Below are 24,696 nucleotides of genomic sequence, written 5' to 3' on the forward strand. Positions count from 1 at the left end.
GATTTAGAAGATGTGAAGAGTCTTGGGATGGATGGTGGTGATGGTTGCACAACAGTTACTTAATGTACTTAATACTACTGCATAGTACATTTAAAAATGGTTAAGGTGGTGGGGCGCCTGGGTGGTTCAGTCGGATAAGTATCAGACTCTTGGTTTCGGCTCAGGTTATTATCTCACAGTTTTGTGAGTTCAAGCCCTGTGTTGAGCTCTGTGCTGGCAGCATGGAGCCTGCTTGGGATTCTTGCTCTCTGTCCCTCCCCCACTCACTCTGTCTCTCTCAAAATAATAAAGTTAAAAAAAATGAAAAAATGGTTAAGGTGGTAAATTTTATGTTATGTGTATTTTACCACAATAAGAGGAAAAGAAAGAGATGGGTGTTCAACTGTGTTTGACTTGATTGAACTTGATATTTTCCCCCTGAAAAACCACTCCTTTCTCTTAAAGTTAGGTAGAAAATGGATGAGGAGAACAGTGCAGGATAAAAGCCAAGCAACTATGAAAAGGCCCTTCAAAGAATACAAAGAAAAAGTTTTGTAGTTCCTCCCATATTTTTATGAAGACATCAGAAATTCCAAGTTGAAGCTCTGCACTTAGGGGAAGAGAAAATTTCATCCACTTCTGGCAGCTGGCTGGGCTGGTAGGCGTGACCCCCACCCCCCCAAAATGAGAACTTGAAGTTCTCATCATTAGCCTTAACTTTCTTGTTCTTAAATGTTGTGGGTGAATGGAAAGACTTGTTTTATTCTGTGTAAAACATGCTCCATGGCCAGTTGTTAATAATATGGGCTCTAGCAGCAGACAGATCTGTTTGAATCTGTATGTCAGGTTATTGATAACTTTGGGTGGGTTATTTAACTTCTGAACCACAATTTCCTGTTCATAAAATAGGAATAATAATAGTTCCCACCTGTGAAGATTGAATCGGATGGTTAGTCCACATTTGGGCCTTGGCACAGTGCCAGGCACATAGTAAATCCACAGTAAATATTAGCTGATGTTGTTACTGTTATTATTACTGGTTCCATCTTCCTTAGATCAAGAGTTGCATGCTCTACTGAGTAAGCTAACCAGGCACCCCAGGGCATCTGTTTAAAAAACCAGCAGGTGGCCTTCTTATATAGTTCATCAGGGACACCGTGCATGCTCCCATCTCAAGGCCTTTGCACTTGCTGTTTATTCTTTGCACTTGGCAACTCTCAATCACAGTACCTTCTCTTGCTTCATTCAGGATTCTTCTTGAATAGCTATTCTGGTCACCCTTTCCAAGATGGCACCCCCTCATCACTCTCCAGCTTCTTACTATGCTTTGTTTTCTGCCTATCACTTACCAATCACCTGACATCATACTGAATATTCACTTGTTTGTCTCTTGCCTGTCATCCTGACCGGAATGTGAGCTCCGTAAGGGTAGAGGTTGCTTGACTTGTTCATCCTGTATCCCCAGCCCCTAGAACACTGTCTGGCACATACTAGGTACATAATAAATATTTTAGTGAATAACTGAATCCCTTAAATTATCTCTCTAATGAAGGCATTTAAAAACAAAGAAGAACAAACTGTTCTGTTCCATTTTAAAAGCCCTTCTCTGGGATTGACACAGGCACTTACACACGGACTTTTGTGGGAAGGTACTTTTGTACCAGGATCCTTGAACTCAACAGCTGTGCTTGTTAATCCCCAAGAGATCACTCTTGAGAAAAGTGTATTCATTTTAGCATTGGACTTTGTGAACCACCTCTGCACCAAGCCTCGTAAGGTGAAGAAATGAAGTGTGCGAGGGGAAATTACGGTCCCCCAAACAGGCTTGAAAGGAGAGCACCAGCTGAAAGCTAATGGGGTGTGTTTAATTCATCTGAGTATTGGACAGAAAAGATTGTCTTCATTCGGAATTTCTGTCCTGAGTGCTGATATCTCCTGACAGGTGGGCAGACTTCCCTGGCAAAAGTCAGACATTGTATTGTGCAAAAGGAATGCTAAAAATGGGCGTTGCATCAGATTACCCTCAGCTTTCCTCTTGATGGTGCACAGCCATCTCTTGATAGCCTCAGAGGGTTGGTCACGACCTTTGTGATTTGATAAGAAATCTCTGCCCACGGTTCCTCTAGTGGGAACTCCACATAGACAGATTTATCTTCTTAAGGAATCTTCTTGGTGTTTGCTGGCCCATGAATACATTTTCAGTCTATTTTTCAGTTTCACTATCACCTTACCTTCCCAACCAGAAGATCCCCAAATGCCCTTTCCTTTAGGCTGTATTGCAGGTATTTGTGAACCTCCCCCATAGTGAAATTGGTTGTGAGCATTTTCTAACACATGGAGAATGTTTATAAGCTATTAGGGAGATCTAGGTCATGTATACGAGCTGACGAAGTAGAGTAAAACTTCCGTACTTGTCAACGTTCTGGAGGTCTTGGTTTTAGGTGGGGATCCCGATATTAGAACTCTAGCATGTGAAGTGGAGTGCCCCCAAGGATGGCTGTGGGTATCCCTTCTGCTGGTTCCATTCAAATAGAGGTCTATTCCCTCCATTGACGTGTGGCTCCATATGTTCACTCTCTCATTTGACAGATGTGTATTGAGGACCTTCGACTTGCCAAGAACAGTGCTGGGTGCTTTAGAAACATCATCCACCTCTTGATGAGCTCAGAGGAAGCAATAATAAGAAGAATGATAATAATGTTAAGAATAGCAAAAATCTAGGGACACCTGGGTGGCTCATTCGGTTGAGCATCCGACTCTTGGTTTCAGCTCAGGTCATGATCTCAGGGTTCATGGGATTGAGCCCCATGTTGAGCTCTGCAGTGACAGCATGGAGCCTGCTTGGGATTCTCTCTTTCCCTCTCTCTCCACCCCTCCCCAGCTTGCATGCTTGTGTGCATGTGCAAATACACTCTCTCTCTCTCTCTCAAAATAAATAAATTAATTTTAAAAAAAAGAAGAAGAATAGCAAAATCTAGTGTTATTGCTTCTTTTGCTATGTGCCAGGCATTGGATTAAGTGTTTTACAAGCATTATTTCCTTTATGCTTTACGCTGATCCTATAAAGTCGGCAGGTAGGTACTACTTTTATCTCATGTGTAGATGAACCAACCAAGGCCTAGAAACCCTAAGTGACTTGCCCAACATCACACAGTGATAACTGGTAAGGCCAGAGTTTAAGCCCAGGTCTGACTGTCCTCAGAATCCCATCTCTCTCTTTTATTTTTATTTTTATTTTTATTTTTATTTTTATTTTTTTTTTTGCATTCTTACTAGAAATGTATGAGAGTTCCCATTGTTCTATGTCCTTACCAGTACTTAGTATGGTCAGTCTTTTTTAGTTTTAGCCATTTTAGTGGATGTGTAGTAAATCTCATTTTGTGTATACGTGTTTTTTAATCAAGTTTCTCAAGATATGTATTACATACAGTAAAATTTACCCTTTGTTGTGTATAGTCTTTCAGTCTTGACAACTGCATATAGTGTAACTACTCCCGTAATCAAGGCATAGAAACATTTATATCATCTCCCAAAATTCTCTCAGGCTGTCCCTCTGTAGTTAACCCCTGTCCCTACCACCAGCCTTGGATGCTCACTGATCTGTTTTCTGCCCCTCTGGTTTTGCCTTTTCCAGAATGTCAGATAAATGGAATCATAAAAAATATAGCCTTTGCATCTGGCTTCCTTCACTGGACCTGATGCATCAGGTTCCTCCATGTAGTTGTGGAGATCAGTAGTCTCTTCCTTTTTACTGTTGAATGGTATAGCACCCCAATATAGCACCCCAGTAAGAGAGAGCTCTTAATCCTGGTGATGAATTAGCACATGTGAGTTTAACGAAAGACTGGCTTATCTATTACCTATGGATTGCAATGGTTTCAAGCCTCACTGTATATCAAGGTCATCCTTGGAAAGATTTTCTTTTTAAATTCTAATACCCAAGGCCTCATTCCCCTGAGATTTTTGTTCAACTGGCCAGGGTGAGAATAAGAGATAGGCAGTTTTTAAAAGACCCCTGACGTGACACTAATGTATAGCCAGATTTAAGACCCACCAGTGAATTGGAATCCACTTTGCTACCTATCTACTAGATGATCCAGTGCAAATCACTATCCTAGGAATCTCAATTTCTTTCTCTTTGAGACTGATAATAGCTGCCCAGCTCATCACGTTAGCATAAAGATCAAAATGTTTTTCAGTGGCACCACACAAGAAAGTGTCCTGTGAATTCTAGCTGCAGAAATGAATGGTATCACTATGGGTGTAATTATCTATCAGTGTCTTCCCTATTTGAAAAGTACCCTATTTGAGGTTTTTGTTTCCTAAACACATCAGAGAGGTTTTCAAGAGCAGATGGAGAGAGTAGTCTTTCTCTGTCAATTTTATGTGTGCTATTAGAAGATTGCTTGAGATATGAGAGTAGCTGGAACGCCAAGGAGCTGATGGAGACGAGAAGTGGGATAAACACACCCATTCCCGAGGCGGTGGTGATGTGGGCAGATCTGGGCATGGCTGTAGACCACGATCTTCTGCCGGATGGGTTAAGTCAGCACTAATTTGTGGAAAGTAAACACTGATGTAACTAAAAGGACAAGGCAAGCAGAGGCATGGCGTCAAGGATTCAATAAGAGTCCTCACCTCAGAGCAAGGGAGGAGAGGCCTCCTTGTCCCTGGCAAATGTCATATGAAACAAGAGGTCCTTTTACAACCACATCTGACCAACTCAGAACATATTGCAAGGAGGAGCATGTCAGTTTGGGTATGGAAATGGATGGCCATCTTTGTATGAAAAAAGTCTTCCATTGATATTTTTATTATAAAATGGAAGATTTTCATGGTAAACAAAACCCATATAGAAATAATGTCTTAGCTTGGGCTGCTGTATAACAGGATGCCACAGATTGGGGAACTTAAGCAACAGACATTTATTTCTTACAGTTCTGAAGGGTGGGAGCCTCAAGATCAAGGTGCCGGCATATTCGGTGTCTGGTGAGAAACTTCTTCCTGGCTTGCAGATGGCTGTCTTCTTGCTGTATCCACTTATGGCAGAGAGAGAGAGAGACAGAAAGAAAAAATTCTCTGATTTCCTCTTATAAGAGTGCTAATCCCGTCATGAGGATCCTATCCTGGTGACTTCATCTAATCCCAATTACCACTCCCTAATCTCATCATGTTGGGGGCTACAATTTGAGGAGAACACATTCAGTCCATAACAAGTACTTTTTTTTAATTTAAATTTTTTTTTGTTTGTTTTTGAGAGAAAGAGCCAGAGTGCGAGCAAGGGAGGGACAGAGTGGGGAGGGACAGAGAGAGAGGGAGACACAGAATCTGAAGCAGACTTTGGGCTCTGAGCTGTCAGCACAGAGCCCAACACAGAGCTTGAACTTGTGAACTGTGAGATTGTGACCTGAGCTGAAGTTGGACACTTAACCGACTGAGCCACCCAGGTGGTACCTTATAGTTTATATATAACAAGTACTTTATTTTTTTTATTTTTTTATTTTTTATAACAAGTACTTTAAAGTTAAATGTGGAGCTCTCCATTCTTGTCCTACTCTAAACCTGTTTCCCAGATAAAACCACTGTTAACAATTTGGTGTGTGTCTTTTTAGTGTTTTTCTTTTGTACATGTGAACATTTATGTATATTTATTGTGTTTTTTATAAATATGGGCACACACTCTACATCCTGAGTCTTGCCTTTCTTTTAGCATTGAGGATAGCTTTCCACATCAGCACACGTAGATCTATTCTGAGCATTTGTATTTGTGGGGGTTTTTAATGTTAATTTTTGAGAGAGAGAGTACAAGCAGATGTGGGGCAGAGAGAAAAGAGAACAAAAGATCTGAAGAGGACTCTGCACTTACAGCAGTGAGCCTGATGTGGGCCTCGAACTTATGAACCTGTGAGGTCATGACCTGACCCAAAGTCAGATGCTCAACCGATTGAGTCACCCAGGTGCCCGCTGAGCATTTGTATTTGAAGGAAAACACACTGTTCATGTAGTTGGAAGGTACGAATTTGGCCAATTTCGCATTCAAGATATTCCCAACCCAAAGTGAGCCCTGAAGTGGCAGGACCCGAGGAAAACCTGAGGAGTGGGTGTTGATTTATATTTCATCAGCCAGCCCAACAATTAGTGACTTAAGGGCCAGCCTTTTTCCTTCTGCTTTTTTGTGACTGTTGCCTTCCCCAGATTGTTAGTCAGCTTTACAGCTTTCTTGACTTCCTCTTCCTCCTTTCCAGAGGGGGGGTGTCTCCCTGTGCAGCTGTTCAGGGCAGGGGTGGGGGGTGATTTCCTCTCTTTGTGTGCATCATTAGCCATCTCTCTGGCTTTCCTCTGGGGACAGCCACCCAACCAGGTGAGCCAGTGTCATTTAAAGCAGCGCTTCCATTCTCAGGCAGAGGGTGGCTGTGGTTTCTGGGTGACTCCAGGGTCCGCTTCTGGGTGAAGTCCGGGGTGACCTGGGTAGCCCAGGTGAAGAGGGATGGCGTCTGGCACAGAGACAGTGGCCGACAACTTGGTGTGTGTCCCATTTTCTTTGTAAAGGGTATGCTGCCTAGAACTCCTATTCAAGACAATTCTTTTTCTAATACTTGGCAATTTTCTAGGCTAACTCGAAGGCAGTCTAATAGCATAAAGGTTAAGCAGGCATGCTCTACAATTAGATCAATTCATTCACTGATATTCACTCACTAGTGTTTATTGAGTACCTGCTATGGGGCAGGCAGGCGTTGGTCTAGATGCTGGGAGTACTGCAGGGAATAAGACCAAGTCCCTGCCCTCATGGAACTGGCATTCTTGCCATAGACTATACAGATAAAAATAAATACATAATATAATGTCAAGAAGTGTGTCAGCTAGCTATTGTCACAATAATGCTGCTTAACAAACCACCCCAAAACTCAGTGGCTCACAACATACATTTATTTCCTACTCACATGCCAGCAGATCAGCCAGATTTCAGCTGTTCCAAATTGTGTTTGGCTACGCTTGGCTCTAGGCTGTTGGGTTCTATGTGGTTTTGTCCAGGGTCTGTCATTCTTCTGAGATCAGCAGCTGCCAAGGCCATGTTCTTTTTACATCAGAGATCAAAAGCTCTCAAAGGGGTGAGGAAAAACACACACAAGTCTTAAGGCCTAGTCTGGGACGTGCCACTTCCCCACTCATTCCAGTAGCCTAAGCAAGTCACATGGCCAAGACCAACATCAATGAAACTGAGAAGAGAGGCATTCTCTCACTTAGTTTCCATCAGGCCAGCATCCACAATGACTCCTCTGTGATCCCCACCTCCTGGTATTCTCATTTCTGAAGCATCCCCTCCCACAACTATACCAGGGTTGATATGTGTAACCAATAGAATATGGCAGAAAGAATGGCATGCCACTTCCAAGATTAGGTTATAAATGACACTGCAGCCTTGGTATCTCTCTCTCTCTCTCTCCCTCTCTCTCTCTCTCTCTCTCTCTCTCTCTCTCTCTCTCTCTCTGTCTTGGATCATTCACTCTGGGAGAAGCCAGCTGCCATGTCACAAGCAGCTCTATAGAGACACCCACATACAAGAACTGAGACCTCCACCCAATAGCTACATGAATGAACCATCTTAGAAGCAGCTCCTCCAGCCCCACCAAACCTTCAGGTGACTACAGGCCCAGCTAACATCCTAGTTGTAACCTTGTGAGAGACCTTGAGCCAGAACCACCCAGCTGAGCCTCACCTGGATTCCTGAGCCTCAGAAGCTGTGTGAGATAACTGTTCATTGACATTGTGAGCTGCCAAATTTTGGGAGGTCACTTACTATGCAGCAGGGGAAACGAACACAATAATGCAGGCCGCTGTAGAGAAACCAAATTGTAGGAGGTTAGAAGTAGAAGCAGGAAAACTATTGTAATATCCACATCCCTGCTACTCAAATTGGGGTCTGAGGACCAGTGGGGTCATCGTCACGTGACAAATGGTTGGCAGTGCAGAATCTAGGCCCCACCCCATGCCTCTAGAATCAGAATCTGTATCTTAACAAGATTCCCAGGTGACTCTTTGCATACGAAAGTTTGAGAGGAAGAGCTGTAGGGGACAGCCTGAGTAGTTGGAGTGCCATGATGTGGGTTTGAATCCTGGCTCATCAACCCTGTGACCTTTAATAAGGTCACATTTTCCCAAGCCTCAGTTTTCTTTCCTGTAAAATGGGGATAATAATAGTGCTGCCTTCACAGAGTTATATGTGAGGGTATAAATGAAATGGTGTATGTTAAGTGCTTAGCATAGTGCCTAACACATGTTTAGGGTTTCCTGTTAGTTCCTTATTGACTTGATCTCATCAATGCATTTTCTTCCCTAATATTCCTGATCATTTCCTGATAGTTTGCCTTAATGTTTTTTCCAGTTTATTTATTTATTTATTTTTGAGAGAGAGACTGAGAGCACAAGCAAGGGAGGGGCAGAGAGAGAGAGAGAAACACACAGAAGTTTCCAGGCTCCACGCCATCAGTACAGAGCCCGATGCAGGGCTTGAACCCACGAACCATGAGATCATGACCTGAGCCGAAGTCAGATGCTTAACTGACTGAGCCACCCAGGTGCCCCAACCTTAATTTTTTTTTTAATTCCCTGTCAAAGAAAATCCTGTTTTGCAAAATGTCCTTTAGCTTGTCAGAAAGACCTCTGTCTGTGCCCAGCATGGTTCCAGTGATACCCCAGAATGAAGGCACCTGATTTCCACTGTCATTTCCCAAGCCCAGTTCTCAGGGCAATTTTCAGGGCCACCAGGCAGGCCAAAATAGGCCACAGCACTATTAATAGTGAGTTTAGCCTGCTTGGGGCCTAGCTTCCCAGGCCAGTCTCTTCCCCTTCCCCCTGCCTCGTCCTGTCGTTGTTTAAATATATTCTGGGTTATTTCTGCAAGTGGATTTTCCTTAATATGCTCAGAAAATGCTATGCCATGCTATGTCTGTGGCCAGACAGTCTGCAACTCCTGCCCCCCTCTTTATTTGCTGAGTTGCAACGCATCCCAAATACGTGGTGAAAACTGATAAGCCAAATTCTGGGGGTGTTGTGATGAATAAATGATGGAACTACGTATTGGTGGGACTGGATTCATAATCTGCAGGGCCTAGTGTAAAATAAAAACACAGGGCCCTTGGTTCAAAGTTTTAAGAATTTCTAGATGGTGACAACAAGGGTGTGAAAACAATGTAAGGCCCTTCTAAGCACAGGGCCTGTGTGACTGTACAGGGTGCCCGTGAAGCCAGCCCTATGTATTAGTTGCATCTGATGCACCCAATACTCTGCCTGGTGGTTAGTACTGGCCAAAATTACAACTTTTCCAGAGTGTTTCTCTTTAAAGGGCTAATCAATTTCCCTTCAAGGCAAATTATGTGGGTAAATTGTACAGCTGTAATATAAGCCCTCCTGCTGCTCAATCTTAGTGACTTAAACCACAGCAATTGATTCTTGTTCACAGTCCTCTGGGTTAACTGGGTAGTTTTTCTGCTGATTTCTCCTCTACTCACTCACGTGGCTGCATTCGGTTGGTGCATTTAATGGTGAATGCTGCATTCAGGACCTTCAACTGTGTGTGGGATGTCCCCACATGGCTCCCCACTGGGGCTCTGAGTCTGGCGCTCCAACCTCATCTGTACCACTTTCAGCATGCACCCTTTGGCCATGATGGACCTCTCCAGCAGCTCTGTGGTATTCTTGGCCTAGATGACCTCCTGGGCTGGGCTGGAAGGTCCCAGGCACATGTCTGGGGCTCTTCAGTTCTCTTCCACATGGCCTGTCATCCTCCAGTGGGCCAGACCAGTTTCCTTACATTATGGAAAGAACATTCTAGAAATGGAAGCTTCAAGCCTTCTTGAGGCCCAGACTCTGAAACTTGCACAGCAGCTCTTCAGTTACCTTCTATTGGTCAAAGCAAGTCATGAGGCTCACCTAGATTCGAAAGAGGGGGGATAGGGGCACCTGGGCGGCTCAGTCGGTTGAGCATCCAACTTCGGCTCAGGTCATGATCTCACGGTTCATGGGTTCAAGCCCTGCATCAGGCTCTGTGCTGACAGCTCAGAGCCTGGAGCCTGCTTCAGATTCTTTGTCTCCTTCTCGCTCTCTGCCCCTCCCCCACTCGTGCTCTGTCTCTCTCTGTCTCTCAAAAATAAATAAATGTTAAAAAAAATTAAAAAAAAAAAAAAAAGAAAGAGGGGGCTAGACTCCCCTGCTTAATGAGAAGAGTGGTACAGTTTTCCAAGAGGCAGGGATCCAGGGAGCTGGGATTCACTAGGGGGACAATGCAACAGTTCTCATACAGTAGTCTACATCAGAATGATCTGGAAAGCCTTCTAAACACACAGATTGCTGGGCCTCAACTCCAGAGTATCAGAGTCAGTAGGATTGCAACAGGGCCTGAGCACTTACATTTCAAACTAGCTCTCAAGAGATGTTGAAGCTGCTAGTTTAAGGACCCCACTTTGAGAGCCACTGGTGGAGGGGTGAAGTGTCCACAATTTTGAGCAGTGGCTCTCAACCTTGACTGCACATTAGATACATCTGGGCAGCCATAACTATATAAATGTCAGTTACGGGTATCAATGGTAAGAAGAAGATCAAAGCATTGTGCAATAACATGGTCTTTGACATCATTCACTTGGCTGTAATTCATAAATCATTGGAAAGTTCATCGAATCCCTTAAATACTTTTGCAACTTAATAATTCCCTGATTATTTGGGTAAACAAGTACCAAGGAAGGTTGGATGAACTTTATCTCAACTGTCATCCCCGAGCTGTTGGGGGAAATTCCGCTTTTTCCAAGTATATACCGCAATATGATATTATTGTTCAAGGAACTTTAGTATAAAAAATAGGTGTGGCTTCCTAGGAGAAGGCCTTTCTAGAATTGCACTGAAAAGACTACCCCACCAAAAAGCAGTTGCTGTTCATGAGTCATACAGATCCTGTCTCCTGACCACACACTAATAGCCTGAGCAGTCCTTCTTGACTCTGATTTTAAGAATTTGAATAATCAACGTGGCATTGTGTAAGAACTGAGATAAAAATCTGCGGGTCTTAAAGCAGATGTCAGTCTCAACATTAAGTTCATTCTTCACATATTCTTTGGTTAGAGCAGTTTCAAACTCTTCAGATCATTAGAATCACCGGGGGTTCTTGCTAAATATACATGTTGGTTCCACCTCACATGCAATGAATCAGAGCCTACAAGGCAAGAGCCTGAGATTCTGTTTTTTTCATGTTTATTTATTGGGGCGGGGGAGGTGCACAGAGAGAGAATCCCAAGCCTCTGACACAGGGCTCAAACTCATGAACTGTGAGATCATGACCTGAGCTGAAATCAAGAGTCAGATGCTTAACCGACTGAGCCACCCAGGAGCCCCCATGAGATTCCACTTTTAACAAGTGCCCTAAGTGATCTCAATATCATCAGGTAAATTTAGAGAATTGTCTTAAAGGAATAATGTGTGTGCAATACATACAGAAAAATGGAAGGGTAACCAAGGGAAGCTTGGGGCTACAATTCTTTTTTTTTTTTTTTATGTTTATTTTTGAGAGACAGAGAGGTGGAGTGCAAGCGGGGGAGGGGCAGAGAGAGGGAGACACAGAATCCAAAGCAGGCTCCAGACTGCTGTGAGATCATGACCTAAGCCAAAGATGATTGGACGTTCAACCAACTGAGCCACCCAGGCACCCCTGGGGGCTACAATTCTAATGCCCACTTAAGGATAAGAGCAGGGGCTGACAAACTATAGCCTGTGGACCAACTCTGGACCACTCTTTAAATTAAAAAAAAATTTTTTTTTTAAGTTTATTCATTTTTGAGACAGAGAGAGACAGAGCATGAACGGGGGAGGGTCAGAGAGAGAGGGAGACACAGAATTGGAAGCAGGCTCCAGGCTCTGAGCCATCAGCCCAGAGCCCAACGCGGGGCTCGAACTCACGGACCGCAAGATCGTGACCTGAGCCAAAGTCGGACGCTCAACCGACTGAGCCACCCAGGCGCCCCTGGACCACTCTTTAAATAAAGTTTACTAGAACGCAGCCATGCCCATTTTTAAAAATACATATTGGGTATGATTGTTTTTGTGCTATAATGACAGAGTCATTGGGACAGACACTATATGGCCCATAAAGCCAAAAATATTGGGGCACCTGAGTGGCTCAGTGGTTAAGTGTCTGACTTCAGCTCAAGTCATGATCTCACGGTTTGTGAGCCCTGTGTTGGGCCCTGTGCTGACAGCTCAGAGCCGGGAGCCTGATTCAGACTCTGTGTCTCCCTCTCTCTTCCTCCCCCACTGGCTCTCTCTATCTCTCTCTCTCAAAAATGAATAAACATTAAAAAAATTAAAAAATAATATTTACTATCTGATGTTTAAAAAAACCTGTATTGACTCCTGCATAAAAAACATGACCTCAGACCTGGAAATGGAACTAGGGCCCTCAGTGACTATGAGCTTATAATAAAAAATAAACCAACAAGGAATGGAGGTGGGGGAAGGGGGGGCAGCCAGTAAGTACAACCAACTGGAGAATCCAAGGCCTCAAGGGTGGCAATTTGAGGCTGTGAAATAAGTACGTTTAAGATGATTATAGAAATATACTAAAAAAATTTTTTAAAGAATATAAGCCTTGCTAAATAGGGGAGTAAGAAAAAAAAGGATCAGATTTGAAAAAGAACTAAGTACAACCTCTAGAAATGAAAACAATTTAGGGACACCTAGGTGGCTCAGTTGGTTGAGCATCCAACTTTGGCTCAGGTCATGATTTCACGTTTCATGGGTTCGAGCTCCACATTGGGCTCTGTGCTGACAGTGCGGAGCCTGCTTCAGATCCTCTGTCCCCACCTCTGTCTGCCCCTTCCCCACTCACACACACTCTCTGTCTCTCATAAATAAATAAACATTAAAAAAAGTTTAAAAAAAAAAAGAAAACAATTTAGCAAACAGGCTAAAGCCATGCTTCTCAAACTCCAGTAAGCTTCAGAATCACCTGGAGAGTTTGTTAAACATAGATTCCTGGCCCCTCTCTATTCAGTTCTGACTTCATAGGTCTTAGGTGGAACCCATGAATTTGCAGGTCTAATGAGCTCAAGTAATGCCAATGGTGCTGATCCATGGACCATATTTTGGGTGTGCATTAAATAGTAGGCAGACACAGCTGGAGGAGTAATTACTATTCAGAGAGAGATCTGGGAGAAAGAAGGCAGCAGGGAAATACAGTGGGAAATTGGGGAAAGCAGTTGAGACAAGAAGGTCAAACATAAGTCTAATAGAAATTGCAGAGGGTGACAACAGAATGAGTGGGTGAGAGGCAGTGTTGATAGAGCTCTTTGGGTGAGAATATCCCAAAGCTGAAGAAACACGAATCCCGAACTAGATACATGAGGACAGAATCACAGCAAAATGCTACCTGGTGAAACTGGAATGCCACAAGCAAGGAGGAAGTCTTAAAACTGTTTTGAAAGAAGGATTGCCTACAAAGGAAGAACAATGAGACTGATCAAGATTACTGATCAGGGGCGCCTGGGTGGCTCAGTCAGTTAAGCGTCCAACTTCAGTCAGGTCGTGATTTCGTGGTTCATGAGTTCAAGCCCTGTGCTGACAGCTCAGAGCCTGGAGCCTGCTTTGGATTCTGTGTCTCCCTCTCTCTCTCTGCCCCACTCCCACTTATGCTCTGTCTCTCTTTCTCTCAAAAAACGAATAAACATTAAAAAACAATTAAAAGATTACTGATCAGCAGGAGTTGGTTAAGCATTCGACTATTGGTTTCAGTTCAGGTGTGGATCTCATGATTTTGTGAGTCTGAGCCCTGCATTGGCTCTGTGCTAACAGCATGAAGTCTGCTTGGGATTCTCTTTCTCTCCTTCTTTCTCTGCCCCTCCCCTGCTCACACTATGTCTCTCTCAAAATAAATAAATAAACTTAAAAAAAAATTACTGATCAGCAGTAGCACATGCCAGAAAACGGTGAAGTGTGTTCTAATCCTATGGGAAAGTAACATTCAACAGAGAATTATATTAAATTAATTATTTAATAATAGATTTATTATTTACTAAATTATCATTTTATTAATCAACTTATTATTAATCAATTTACTAAATTATCATTCAAGAGCAATGGCTAAATACATTTTCAAACACATCTCTTACTGGAGGAACTACTAAATGATGTACTTGAGTTAGAAGGAAATTGAATCCACAAGGAAGGAGTGGGAGCAGAATGCAAGAAACAATAGTGAATGAGGAAGCTGCTACATCTAAATAGACATTGACTATTTTATATATATATATATATATATATATATATATATATATACACACACACACACATACGTACACTTATGTACATATGCTGCATGTGCATATATACATATATACACATATGTATACATATATACACACAACACACACATATACACACACCAGTGGGGGAATAAATGAGGGGAAACTAAAATACTGGACAACAGTCATGAGAGATGAGAGTGGGACGTTAAAGTCTTCTAAAGTCCCGTAAGTGCTTCAGGGGAGGTTGGACAGACTCATTTTTTACTTTAAGTTGCTTATTACATTATAATGACATATTCAAAAAATATATAATATGAACTAACAAATCAGTGGAAGGGGAAAAATGGAATACAAAAATCTAATTCAGGGGTGCCTGGCTGGCTCAGTGGTAGAGTATGTGGCTCTTGATCTCGGGTTTGTAGGTTCCAGCCCCATGTTAGGTGTAGAGATTACTTAAAAAAATAAAATCTTAAAAGAAAAAAAAAAGAAAATCCAATGCAATAGAAAGCAGGAAAGGAAAAAAAAATGTAAAAGCATGATAAATAAAAATATTTGGTGAATTAGATTAATAAAATATTACTGATCACAATAAGTGTAAATAGAATAAACTCTGATTTTTCAGATTGGATTAAAAAGAAATCTGCCTCTATGCTAGAGGTACAGGTAACACAAAATGACCCAGAATAGTTGAAAGACCCAGAATATACGGCACAAATACCAACCAAAAGGAAAGTGATCTTGCATTCTTAACATCAGATAAAATAGACTTTGAAAGAAAAAAACATTTTCAGAGATAAAGTGGGTCCTTAATGATAAGAGAATATCTGGTATTTTCTATTGGATTAGACTTTTTAAAATGTTATTCACAACCCACTAAAGTGAATTTACTACTCGCTAAAGTGCTGAACCCACTGTTTAAAAAATATTTTTCTAGGAGCGCCTGGTTGGCTCAGTAGGTTGAGTGTCCAACTCTTGATTTTGGCTCTGGTCAAGATCCCAGGGTTGTGGGATTGAGCTCCACATCAGGCTCCACACTTAGTGTGGAACCTGCTTAAGATTCTCTCTCTCTCTCTCTCTCTCTCTCTCTCTCTCTCTCTCTCTGTCTCTCTCTTTCTTCCTCTGCCCCCTCCCCTGCTTGCACACTCTCTCTCTTAAAAAATTAAAAAAGTATATATTTCTCTAGAACACATTTCTGCTCCTCCCTGAAAGCCCCCAGCAACTTCTAAGAGGCATACTATCTTAGTACGGATGAATGTCTGGGACACTTCCACAATACCAGGCAATATGTTATATCTACAGGTTTTTATAATTTGTTCCTAAAAACAATATGGAACACTCATAACTACCAGAATGAGAAACCAACTTTTGTTTCGTTTTGCCAAAGATCTGAGAAGAAATAAAGAAGAAATAAGGAAATGAAGCTTACCTGCAGAGAGAAATTGGAACGTATGAGAGAGTTGGGAACTGTGAATATTTCATTAGGTATTTGCAAGAGAATTTGCAAATATATATTTCCTTCTTGTTGAAATCCACTTTTCCCGGGTATAAAATCCTTCAGTATTATCGTTAGTACATCAAGTCATGGCAAGGATGTGGTAAGGACCTTCTGAGGTGTCTCACACCCAGTTGGAGGCTGACTCTTGCCAGCACGACTGAAGTGCTGACCGTTGTGTTGTTTCTCCAGCATCTTTCCAGGAACTGTACTATACTGAAAGTTTCTTCCTCCAAAGCAACTAGAAAAACCCCAAGGAATCCTCCAGAGAAAATAGGCGTTGCTATGTTATTGTCTGTTTTGCCAAGAAGCAAAGAAAACAACTGAGCTAAGAGGAATTCAGAAGTATGAAGGGTAATTTCCAAGTCCCAGCCATAGGGCCCCTCTCTTCTTGCCTGGCTGCAGTCACCATCCTACGGCCCTGATATCTCTCTGCTGGTTGAGTAATACCTACAGTTATATAATTGTAAGATCATTTATGTATTCAATAAACTGTAAGCCCTTGGGAAGAGACCTCACTTCCAATTTTATGAATCACTGGCTCTTCAGCCAGTTGGCTCCGTGTCCTACCAGCGGTTGTAGGATGCAACCCCAGAGCTGAACTCAGATTATTCTTACTACTTTATTAGTTGATGTAAGAAACTGCTAAAACAGGGAGGGCTTACTATGGACCAGACAATATCTCATCTTGTTTTCACACCAGTGCAATGAAGGAAATATGTATACTTTCTCCATTTTACAGGAGAGGAAATCGAGGCTCAGACAGTTTAAGTAACTTGCTCATAGGTTCCTCAGCTTGTCATTTGCAGAGCTGAGATTCAACTTCAGTCTTTCCGATAGAGAGTTGGATTTCTTAACCAATATGGTGTCCTGTTTTGGCTTTCATCAGAGTAATAGATAATTAGGAGAATTTGATTGGTTCACGGGCATTTTTTTTAAAAATTCACATCCACTTAATGGAGTTTTCTTTCTTGGCTTACCCAAAGTCAAGTACACAATAATGTGTGTATTACTCGGTGTGCGTATCTTGGAAGAGCAGATGGACTCCATGTGGTAATTTAAACAAGTAAAAGTAGGAAGCCACTCGTAAAGGAGACTTCTTTTTTTAAAATCAATGAAACTGTTGATGTGTTAAACATTACACTGCACTCTACGGTATTTGCTGATTGGCACAGCCACTGCCGTTTAAATTGATTCCGTAATCATGACTATAATGACCGGATTAGCCCTGTTCAATGGGTGCATGCTTTCCCCAGGGCTCACAAAAGCCTTCTCTGGGGATCCAGGCTTTCCTGGTAATGAGAAGTTAACTAACAAGGCTGCCATGCTCCACTTTAGTAAATAGCAGTCCTTGCTTTCCAAATGAAGGGAATCAAGAAAAACATCAAGGGTCTCTGGCCAGACAGAGGAAAATCACCCTAAACTGGTCAGCAGAATCCTGAGAACATCTGTAGCCTTCTGGAATGATGAAGGAAATGGTGTTTCTGTTTGTTAAATATTAAGGTAATTGAGAGTTCAGGGGATTGTCGGGGAAATTCATCAGTGATTCTTAAGTTAAAGAACTCTTGTTTGCCTCTCAGCAGCCTGTTAATTTAAAATTTAAACACTTGTATTTCTAAAACAATATATGCTCTTTGTAAACATCCCCAACAATCCAATCCAGAAAAATATGGAGTAAAAAGCTAAAGCTCCCTCCCCCATTTTACTTCCTTCCTAGAGGAACCCACACTCTATGACTTCTTCCAAACTATACAAATACATCAGTTATACAGAAAGAATTTGACTACAATAAAATGTAGTCAACTTGCTGATTATAATTAGTGTTAACCTTTTTTTAGTGGTTCAGAAGATCTTTCATCTTTATTAGCATTATGCGTATTAGTTGTCATGGTGCAGAAATGTGGGGGTTTCTGCGTGCTTGGATCCAGATAAACAGAAGTTCCTGGAAAAGATGTGGATAACCTCCTTTTTAGCTACCCATGAGGGTTTGAGTTTGCTTAGCCTACAGAACAGAGATGTTGAAGGTACCTAATCTTTTGAACATAAGACTTTAGGAAACACTAAAAACATTGGTTTGTAATTTAAAAGATTTGGGGAGGGGCGCCTGGGTGGCTCAGTCAGTTAAGCCGCCGACTTCGGCTCAGGTCATGATCTCGTGGTCTGTGAGTTCGAGCCCCGCGTCGGGCTCTGTGCTGACAGCTCAGAGCCTGGAGCCTGTTTCGGATTCTGTGTCTCCCTCTCTCTGACCCTCCCCCATTCATGCTCTGTCTCTCTCTGTCTCAAAAATAAATAAACGTTAAAAAAAATTTTTTTTTTAAATACACATTTATAGATAATTTGTATATTTTCTTTTTCTTTAAACAAGAGTAGCTGCCATTTAGAAGTTCAGAAGAAAACAGTCTTTTTTATCTTGGGAAAAAAAATCACTTGAGTAGTTTTCTTAAGATAACTAAGGCACCCCATGCTCTGAGAAATGAAGTAATAGGAAGGACTTTATTTTTCTTGAGTTTGTTAAGGCCATTTCTCCAAATGCCTCTTGGTGAGTAGCTCTCTGATGTGCATGGGATCAGTCTGCATAAAGAACCAAGGATCTTTCTGGAAGGGAAGGGACTGAGATCATCCTGACCCCAACATTGCTCTCTAAGGTTCCTAGTTATAAAAAGCCATGTGAGGCTTCTAGAGGACAACAGGACCCTTTGGAAACTCATCCAGGAAGCCTATATCCCAATGACCAGAGCAGGAAGTTTCAAGATCCAGTGTTTGTTTGAAAAAGCAGGAGGGTGGGCCCTGGCTTTGTGACATGATCACAGTAAGGCAGAACTGGACCACCATGACACTCTACCCACTCTCTCTCCATGACTAACTCTAGTTTATGCTTCAAAACTCACTCCAGGAGTCATCTCCTCCATGACCTGTTTCCTGACTGCTCCAGGCTGAGCTCAGTTCCCCTTCTGTATTCCCTTGTACTCACTGATATCCTTATTCTTACCACACCTTGGTGATCTTATTCCTGTACTCTATGTCTCCTACTAGATTCTCAGCCCCTCAAGAGCAGCTGGAAATCTCAAAACCATTTCCTAGATCTGTGACTCAGCAAGCTGCTTCAATTGAGTTTCCTCATCCGTAAAATGGGCATAATCATTCTTGCCTCATTGGGTTGTTTTGATGGTTACATCTTGTAAAAGACTTAAACAATGCCTGGGACCTAAGTGCTCAATGAATATGAGCTACAGAATAATAAAATTAAAACTTAATTAAAATTATCATCAGTAATCTGTTTATTGCCAAGGTATAGCACAAAGCCCAGTATGCAGTAGACGCTTAGTCAATTGGTATTAAACTAATACATTGACTGTGATTCCTCTAGAATCGATATACTGGCCACCAGTTGTGTGTGATTATTGAGCACTTGGAATGTGTTTAGCCCACATTGGGCTGTGATGTCACTGTAAAATACACACTAGATGTTGAAGACTGTATGGAAAACGGAGAGTAAAATATTTCATAAATAATTTTTGTATTGATTACATGTTGAAATAATATTTTAGATCTTTGAGGTTAAATAAAATATATTCTTTTTTTAAGTTTATTTATTTTGGGAGAGACAGGGAGTGCGAGTCGGGGAGAGGCAGAGAGAGAGGGAGAGAGAATCCCAAGCAGGCTCTGCCACTGTCAGCGCAGAGCCCAACATGGGGCTCGAACCCACGAATGGTGAGATTATGACCTGAGCTGAAATCAAGAGTTGGACACTTAACCTGAGCCACCCAGATGCCCCAAAATAAAATATGTTCTTAAAAATAATCTCACTAACTTATTTTTACTTTTTAAAATGGAACTGCAAAGAAATGTAAAATTTCACATGAGACTACTTTGTATTTCTGCTGAAGAGCACAGATCTAGAATGTTCTCAACCTACCATTAGTATAGCAAATCTTCACACAACGTTATTTACACTCAAATACTACATAAGCTGTAGGAGTTTAGATAAATCCTTTAAAACACTGATTCACTTAGAACCTAAAGCATATCCAGTTGGTTTGTAAAGGATTTTCCATGCAGAGTTAACAAGCTAATGTATAGAAGTTGTAGGAAAGAAACTAAAGCTTTGTGGGCATTTTCCAGGTTCGGTGTGATCCTGAGATTCAAGAATTGCGTCAGTGGCAGAAGAAACTGCGTGAAGACAACCACATTCACCAGCGAGTCAAGATTTTCTGGGCCAAACAAGAACAGAAAGGTTAGTTGTTTGATTCACAGTCCTTAGTTTATTTAGGAAAAGCCTGAGTCTTAGCCCAGGCTCAGAAAGAAGCCCTCTGGGTTCTTACGGGGTCCTTGTGTCTGCAGGGAACTCAGTCTGTGTGGGGGGGAAGTGGCTGCATATTAAGATTCTGCTCTAGAATGCCAGAGGTGATGTGATATAATTTATATGGCTATTTGCCTCACTCAGGGACAAATTCAGGGTCATCTTGTGTCTGCATGTCTTTTTTGTTCAAGCTATAAGACATCAAGGATAACCCCTCATTTTGGAAATACAGTGTCCATCAGTGTGACGGGTGGTTTTTTTTTTTTTAAGTTGTTGATTGTGTGTCTGAACTGAAATGATGCTTTATGCTTGTTCTCTCCCCTTTTGTGAGAAATTAAACACACACACACATTTGTGCACACGCAAACACACACACACACACGCACACACACACACACACACACACACACAAAGAACAAAGAATAGCAGCACCATTTCGTCCTATTTACTTTCCACATTTTTTGTTATAAAACTTTAATTTACTATTTATTTACGATAGGAAAATTAGAAAAACAACAACCAAGGGGCACCTGGCTGGCCCAGTCAGTAAAGTCTGCGACTCTTAATCTCGGTTGAGGTTGAGTGCAAGCCCCATGTGGGTCTAGAATTGACTTAATGTATTTTTATCAAAATATTTTTTTATTTTTTATTATTTTTATTATACATTATATATATATTTTTTTATTTTAAAGAAAGTAAAAAAGAAAAACAAAAGCCAAAAAAGGAAAAAAACCAGAAATCCCACCACTGTTAATATTTTGGTGTATATCCTCCTGTACTTTTTCTGGTACAAACAGGTACAAATGAGTGTCTATAGATATTTTGTTAAAAATAGGATTTTACATCGTTACAATCTGTCACTGAACATATTCAGGACATCATTCTGGTCAACAACTAAAGAGCAGCATCATGAAGTTTAACAGGTGCATGGTATGGATTTAGTATCATTTATTCAACCAACAATATGGAAGGAGATTTGTGATATATAATCAAGTGGAAAAAATAGCAGAACCGTAAGTTTTCATCCATATATTAAAAATATATACATGGAAACACGGAGACGTCTAAACAGCCTGGAAGAATACATTAATGATACATGATACCTTTAGGATTTGTACGAGGTAGGGAGAGGTGCACTGTTGGAATCTTTAAAAAAAATTTTTTTTATTTTAGACAGAGAGAGAGAGAGCATGAGCTAGGGAGAGAGGCAGAGGGAGGGATAGTGAGAGAGAAAGAATCCCAAGCAGGCTCCATGCTCACCATGGAGCTGAATGTGGGGCTCAATCCCATGACCCTGTGATCACGATCTGAGCCAAAATCAAGAGTCAGATGCTCAATTGACTGAGCCATCTAGACGCCCCAGGAACCTTTTATTTTTTTTTTGTTTAATTTTTTTTTTAACGTTTTATTTATTTTTGAGACAGAGAGAGACAGAGCATGAACGGGGGAGGGTCAGAGAGAGGGAGACACAGAATCCGAAACAGGCTCCAGGCCCCGAGCTGTCAGCACAGAGCCTGACGCGGGGCTCGAACTCACGGACCACGAGATCATGACCTGAGCTGAAGTTGGCTGCTCAACCGACTGAGCCACCCAGGCGCCCCGGAACCTTTTAAATAAATACATAATACTTTACCATTTATGAAAAAATAACCCTACTCACCTCAGCAGGCTACAGGCCATCCATATTTTGAGTCCTCTCAACTCAACTCCCCATCCAGCCTGTCCCCTGTCACTAGGCTATAGTCCCTCCAGACTTTTCCGTCCTTTCCATATGCCAATACCTCCCTCACCCAGAGGACACTGTACTTTCTTTCTTTTTTTTTTTCTGCCAGGTAACCCATCCTCAGCTGCTTCTCATCTTCCAGGCCTCCTTGAAATAGTATTTATTGAACACTCTCAACATGGTGGGGTCTAAACAAAAGCTTTCTCTTCTCCCCAGAAACTGTCTTCAATCCTGCCTTCTTGAATCTGTCTTTCCAGTCCCTTCATGGCATATTGGGTGGATTCCATGTCTTTTCTGTATGCTGTAATTTCAGAAAGCCCAGTCTAGTTTAAATTTCAATCTCACATCCCATTTAAATCTTACCCAACCCCCTCCGGCCTTCATCAGTGGGGGTGGGAGTAGGGGAAAGAACTATTAGATCTTTCACACTTCCACACTTTTCTTGTCAGAATCCCTTTCTCCTCTAGTGGGACGGGTGGGAAGGAGGGAGATACAGATCACTGTCTGTTGTGATCCTCTTTTGGCTGCCACTGCTTCTCCGGCTAAGGCTACCATTTGTGTCCTTTGGGCAGGCATCTCCATGCTGCCTCTCTGACTCCTGTATTTCATATGCATTCTTCCTGGGGGGAAACAACAGGTGGCAGAACACCCCTGTGGGGATCTGGATCCGTCTCTGCCTCTTCCACCACCACCCCAGATCTCACCTCTGCCAGTCCACTCCCAGCCTTTTGCTGTTGGGGATCTCCTTACCTAGTGGCCAGCCCTCTTGGTTGAGGCATCAGGAAGATAGTTCAAGTTGCCTCCCAGTGTCCACCTGACTCACTCTCATGGGTGGACATGCAGACCTCTCCATGGTCCTCCTTCTCTCTGCCCCAGTGTGTCTACCCAGGTCACACTGAACCTTCTCAGACAGGCAAGGGGGATGATCTGTATGTCAATCTGCCCTTAAAGCAAATGTTCAAGTAAATACTGAGATACCCTCAATTTAAAAAAAAATAATAATGTTTTATTTATTTTTGAGAGAGTGAGAGAGAGACAGAGTGTGGGCAGGAGAGGGGAAGAGAGAGGGAGTCACAGAATCCGAAGCAGGCTCCAGGCTCTGAGCTGTCAGCACAGAGTCTGATGCAGAGCTCAAACTCATGAACCACAAGATCCTGACCTGAGCTGATGTGAGACGCTTAACCGACTGAGCCACCCAGGCACCCCACCCTCAACCTTTTTGAGGTGTTCTCTTGGCTCTTCCCTTCCCTGGATTAGGGTTTGGCTTGGGGGAAGCACCCACTCTTATCTAGCAGAGGAGAAAAAAAGCCCAGCACTTTTTAGACCAGCAATTCTCAATCTTTTTGGACTGTGACTCAGTAAGAAATAGCTTTATATTATAATCTAGTACATGCCCTCCTGTTCTATTGAAGTTTTGTTTTTTATTTTTATTTTTTTTAATGCTAGACATGACCAACTAAATGAATTATATGGCCCACTAATGTGTCTTTACCCATGCTTTGAGATATACTGCATTGGTCCACTACTCCACAGCTCCTAAATATCTTCTCTCCCTTCCCTTCCCAGAGCCATCTACTTAGGTGGTGGTTGGGCGCCTTCTTCATAGACAATGGTTCTCAATACTGGCTGCGCGTTTGAATCACCTTGGGAGCTTTCTAAAAATACCAGTGCCATTGACAGAAAATCCTAGAAGTAATGAGCATTCTTAGTGTCCAGATATTGGTTTCTAAGTACACTTTACTCTAAACAGAATTAAGTTTCTTGGAGAAATGGGGATGCCTAGGTGGCTCGGTCGATTAAGTGTCAGACCCTTGGTTTCGGCTCAGGTCACGATCTCACAGTTTGTGAGTTTGAGCCCCGAGACTGACAGTGGAGAGCCTGCTCGGGATTCTCTCTCTCTCCGTCTCTCTCTGCCCCTCCCCTGCTGGTGCTTTCTCTGTCTCTCAAAATAAATAAACTTAAAAAAAAAAGTTTCTTGGAAAAATGGCTGATCACAAGCCTGGGGCAAGGAAAGTAGATCAGCCTAGAACATCTTATGCCAGAAAATAAAGATGGGGACATGGGAAAAGAATATAGGCTATAGCTTGATGGGAGTCTCACTGAGCAAATCTGGGACAGTTAAGTGTCAAAATTAATAGGACAGTAATGAATTATAACTCCTTGACAAATGAGGGAGATGAGGAAGCTTTTCCTTACATTAGAATACCAACTAATACACAGAGAAAGTATAATGAAATTAGGGGCACATGGGTGGCTCAGTTGGTTAAGCATCCCACTTCAGTGTAGGTCATGATCTCACAATTGGTGAGTTCAAGCTCCACATCAGGCTCTGTGCTGACATCACAGAGCCTGCTTGGGATTCTCTCTCTCCCTCTCTCTGTACCCCCCCCCCCAAAATAAATAAATAAACTTAAAAACAAGAAAGTCTAATGAAATTAAAAAGTCACCATCTTGTAACCATATTAGTAAATAATTATCTCAGGCAAAAATCATCAGTACTTGCTAAAACCATTGTGTGAAAGTTTGATGAGGAATATGATATTTAGAATTCCAAAATATCCCTCTGCAAATTAGTCATTAAACAAAGGGGAAAATGCTAACATGGCATTAGAGAAACCTGGCAGACCCACCTTCACCAAGTGTTGAGAATTAATATCACCAATATTGGGACAAGCTGATATAACGTGCCTCCTGGTATGATGTACCAAGGACCCACAACATATATGCTTATGCACTATCCCTGTCAAAATACATAACTTGAATCTAATCATGGGGAAACATCGGACAAACCTAAAAGGAAGGACACACACCAGAATAACTGATTCAGGTTCTTAAAAAATGCCAGTGTCAAGAAAGGCCAAGGAAGGAACAAGGAGGCATGACAGCTAAACACAGCACATGATCTTAGATTGGCTCC

General features: G+C 42.0%; 1 protein-coding gene and 1 long non-coding RNA gene across 5 annotated transcripts in view; one reads left to right on the forward strand and one right to left on the reverse strand.

Moving 5' to 3' along the window:
- Positions 1–24,696, forward strand: part of IQCK (IQ motif containing K) — a 124,550-nt gene that overhangs the window by 66,674 nt on the left and 33,180 nt on the right. For all 4 annotated transcript variants that reach the window (XM_019468749.2, XM_019468747.2, XM_019468748.2 and 1 more), the window contains one exon: positions 19,879–19,990. In XM_019468749.2, coding sequence (XP_019324294.1) covers positions 19,879–19,990 — 112 coding nt within the window. The remainder of the gene's footprint in view (positions 1–19,878; positions 19,991–24,696) is intronic.
- Positions 4,890–7,941, reverse strand: LOC109278412 (uncharacterized). The gene is made up of 3 exons (XR_002085656.2): positions 7,697–7,941; positions 6,921–7,077; positions 4,890–5,018 (listed from the first exon to the last, which is right to left on the reverse strand). It is a non-coding gene; the product is annotated as an uncharacterized LOC109278412 (long non-coding RNA).

The sequence above is a fragment of the Panthera pardus genome, unplaced genomic scaffold (genome assembly GCF_024362965.1).
Source record: "Panthera pardus isolate Hobbes unplaced genomic scaffold, ASM2436296v1 HiC_scaffold_5, whole genome shotgun sequence".
Taxonomy (NCBI): domain Eukaryota; kingdom Metazoa; phylum Chordata; class Mammalia; order Carnivora; family Felidae; genus Panthera; species Panthera pardus.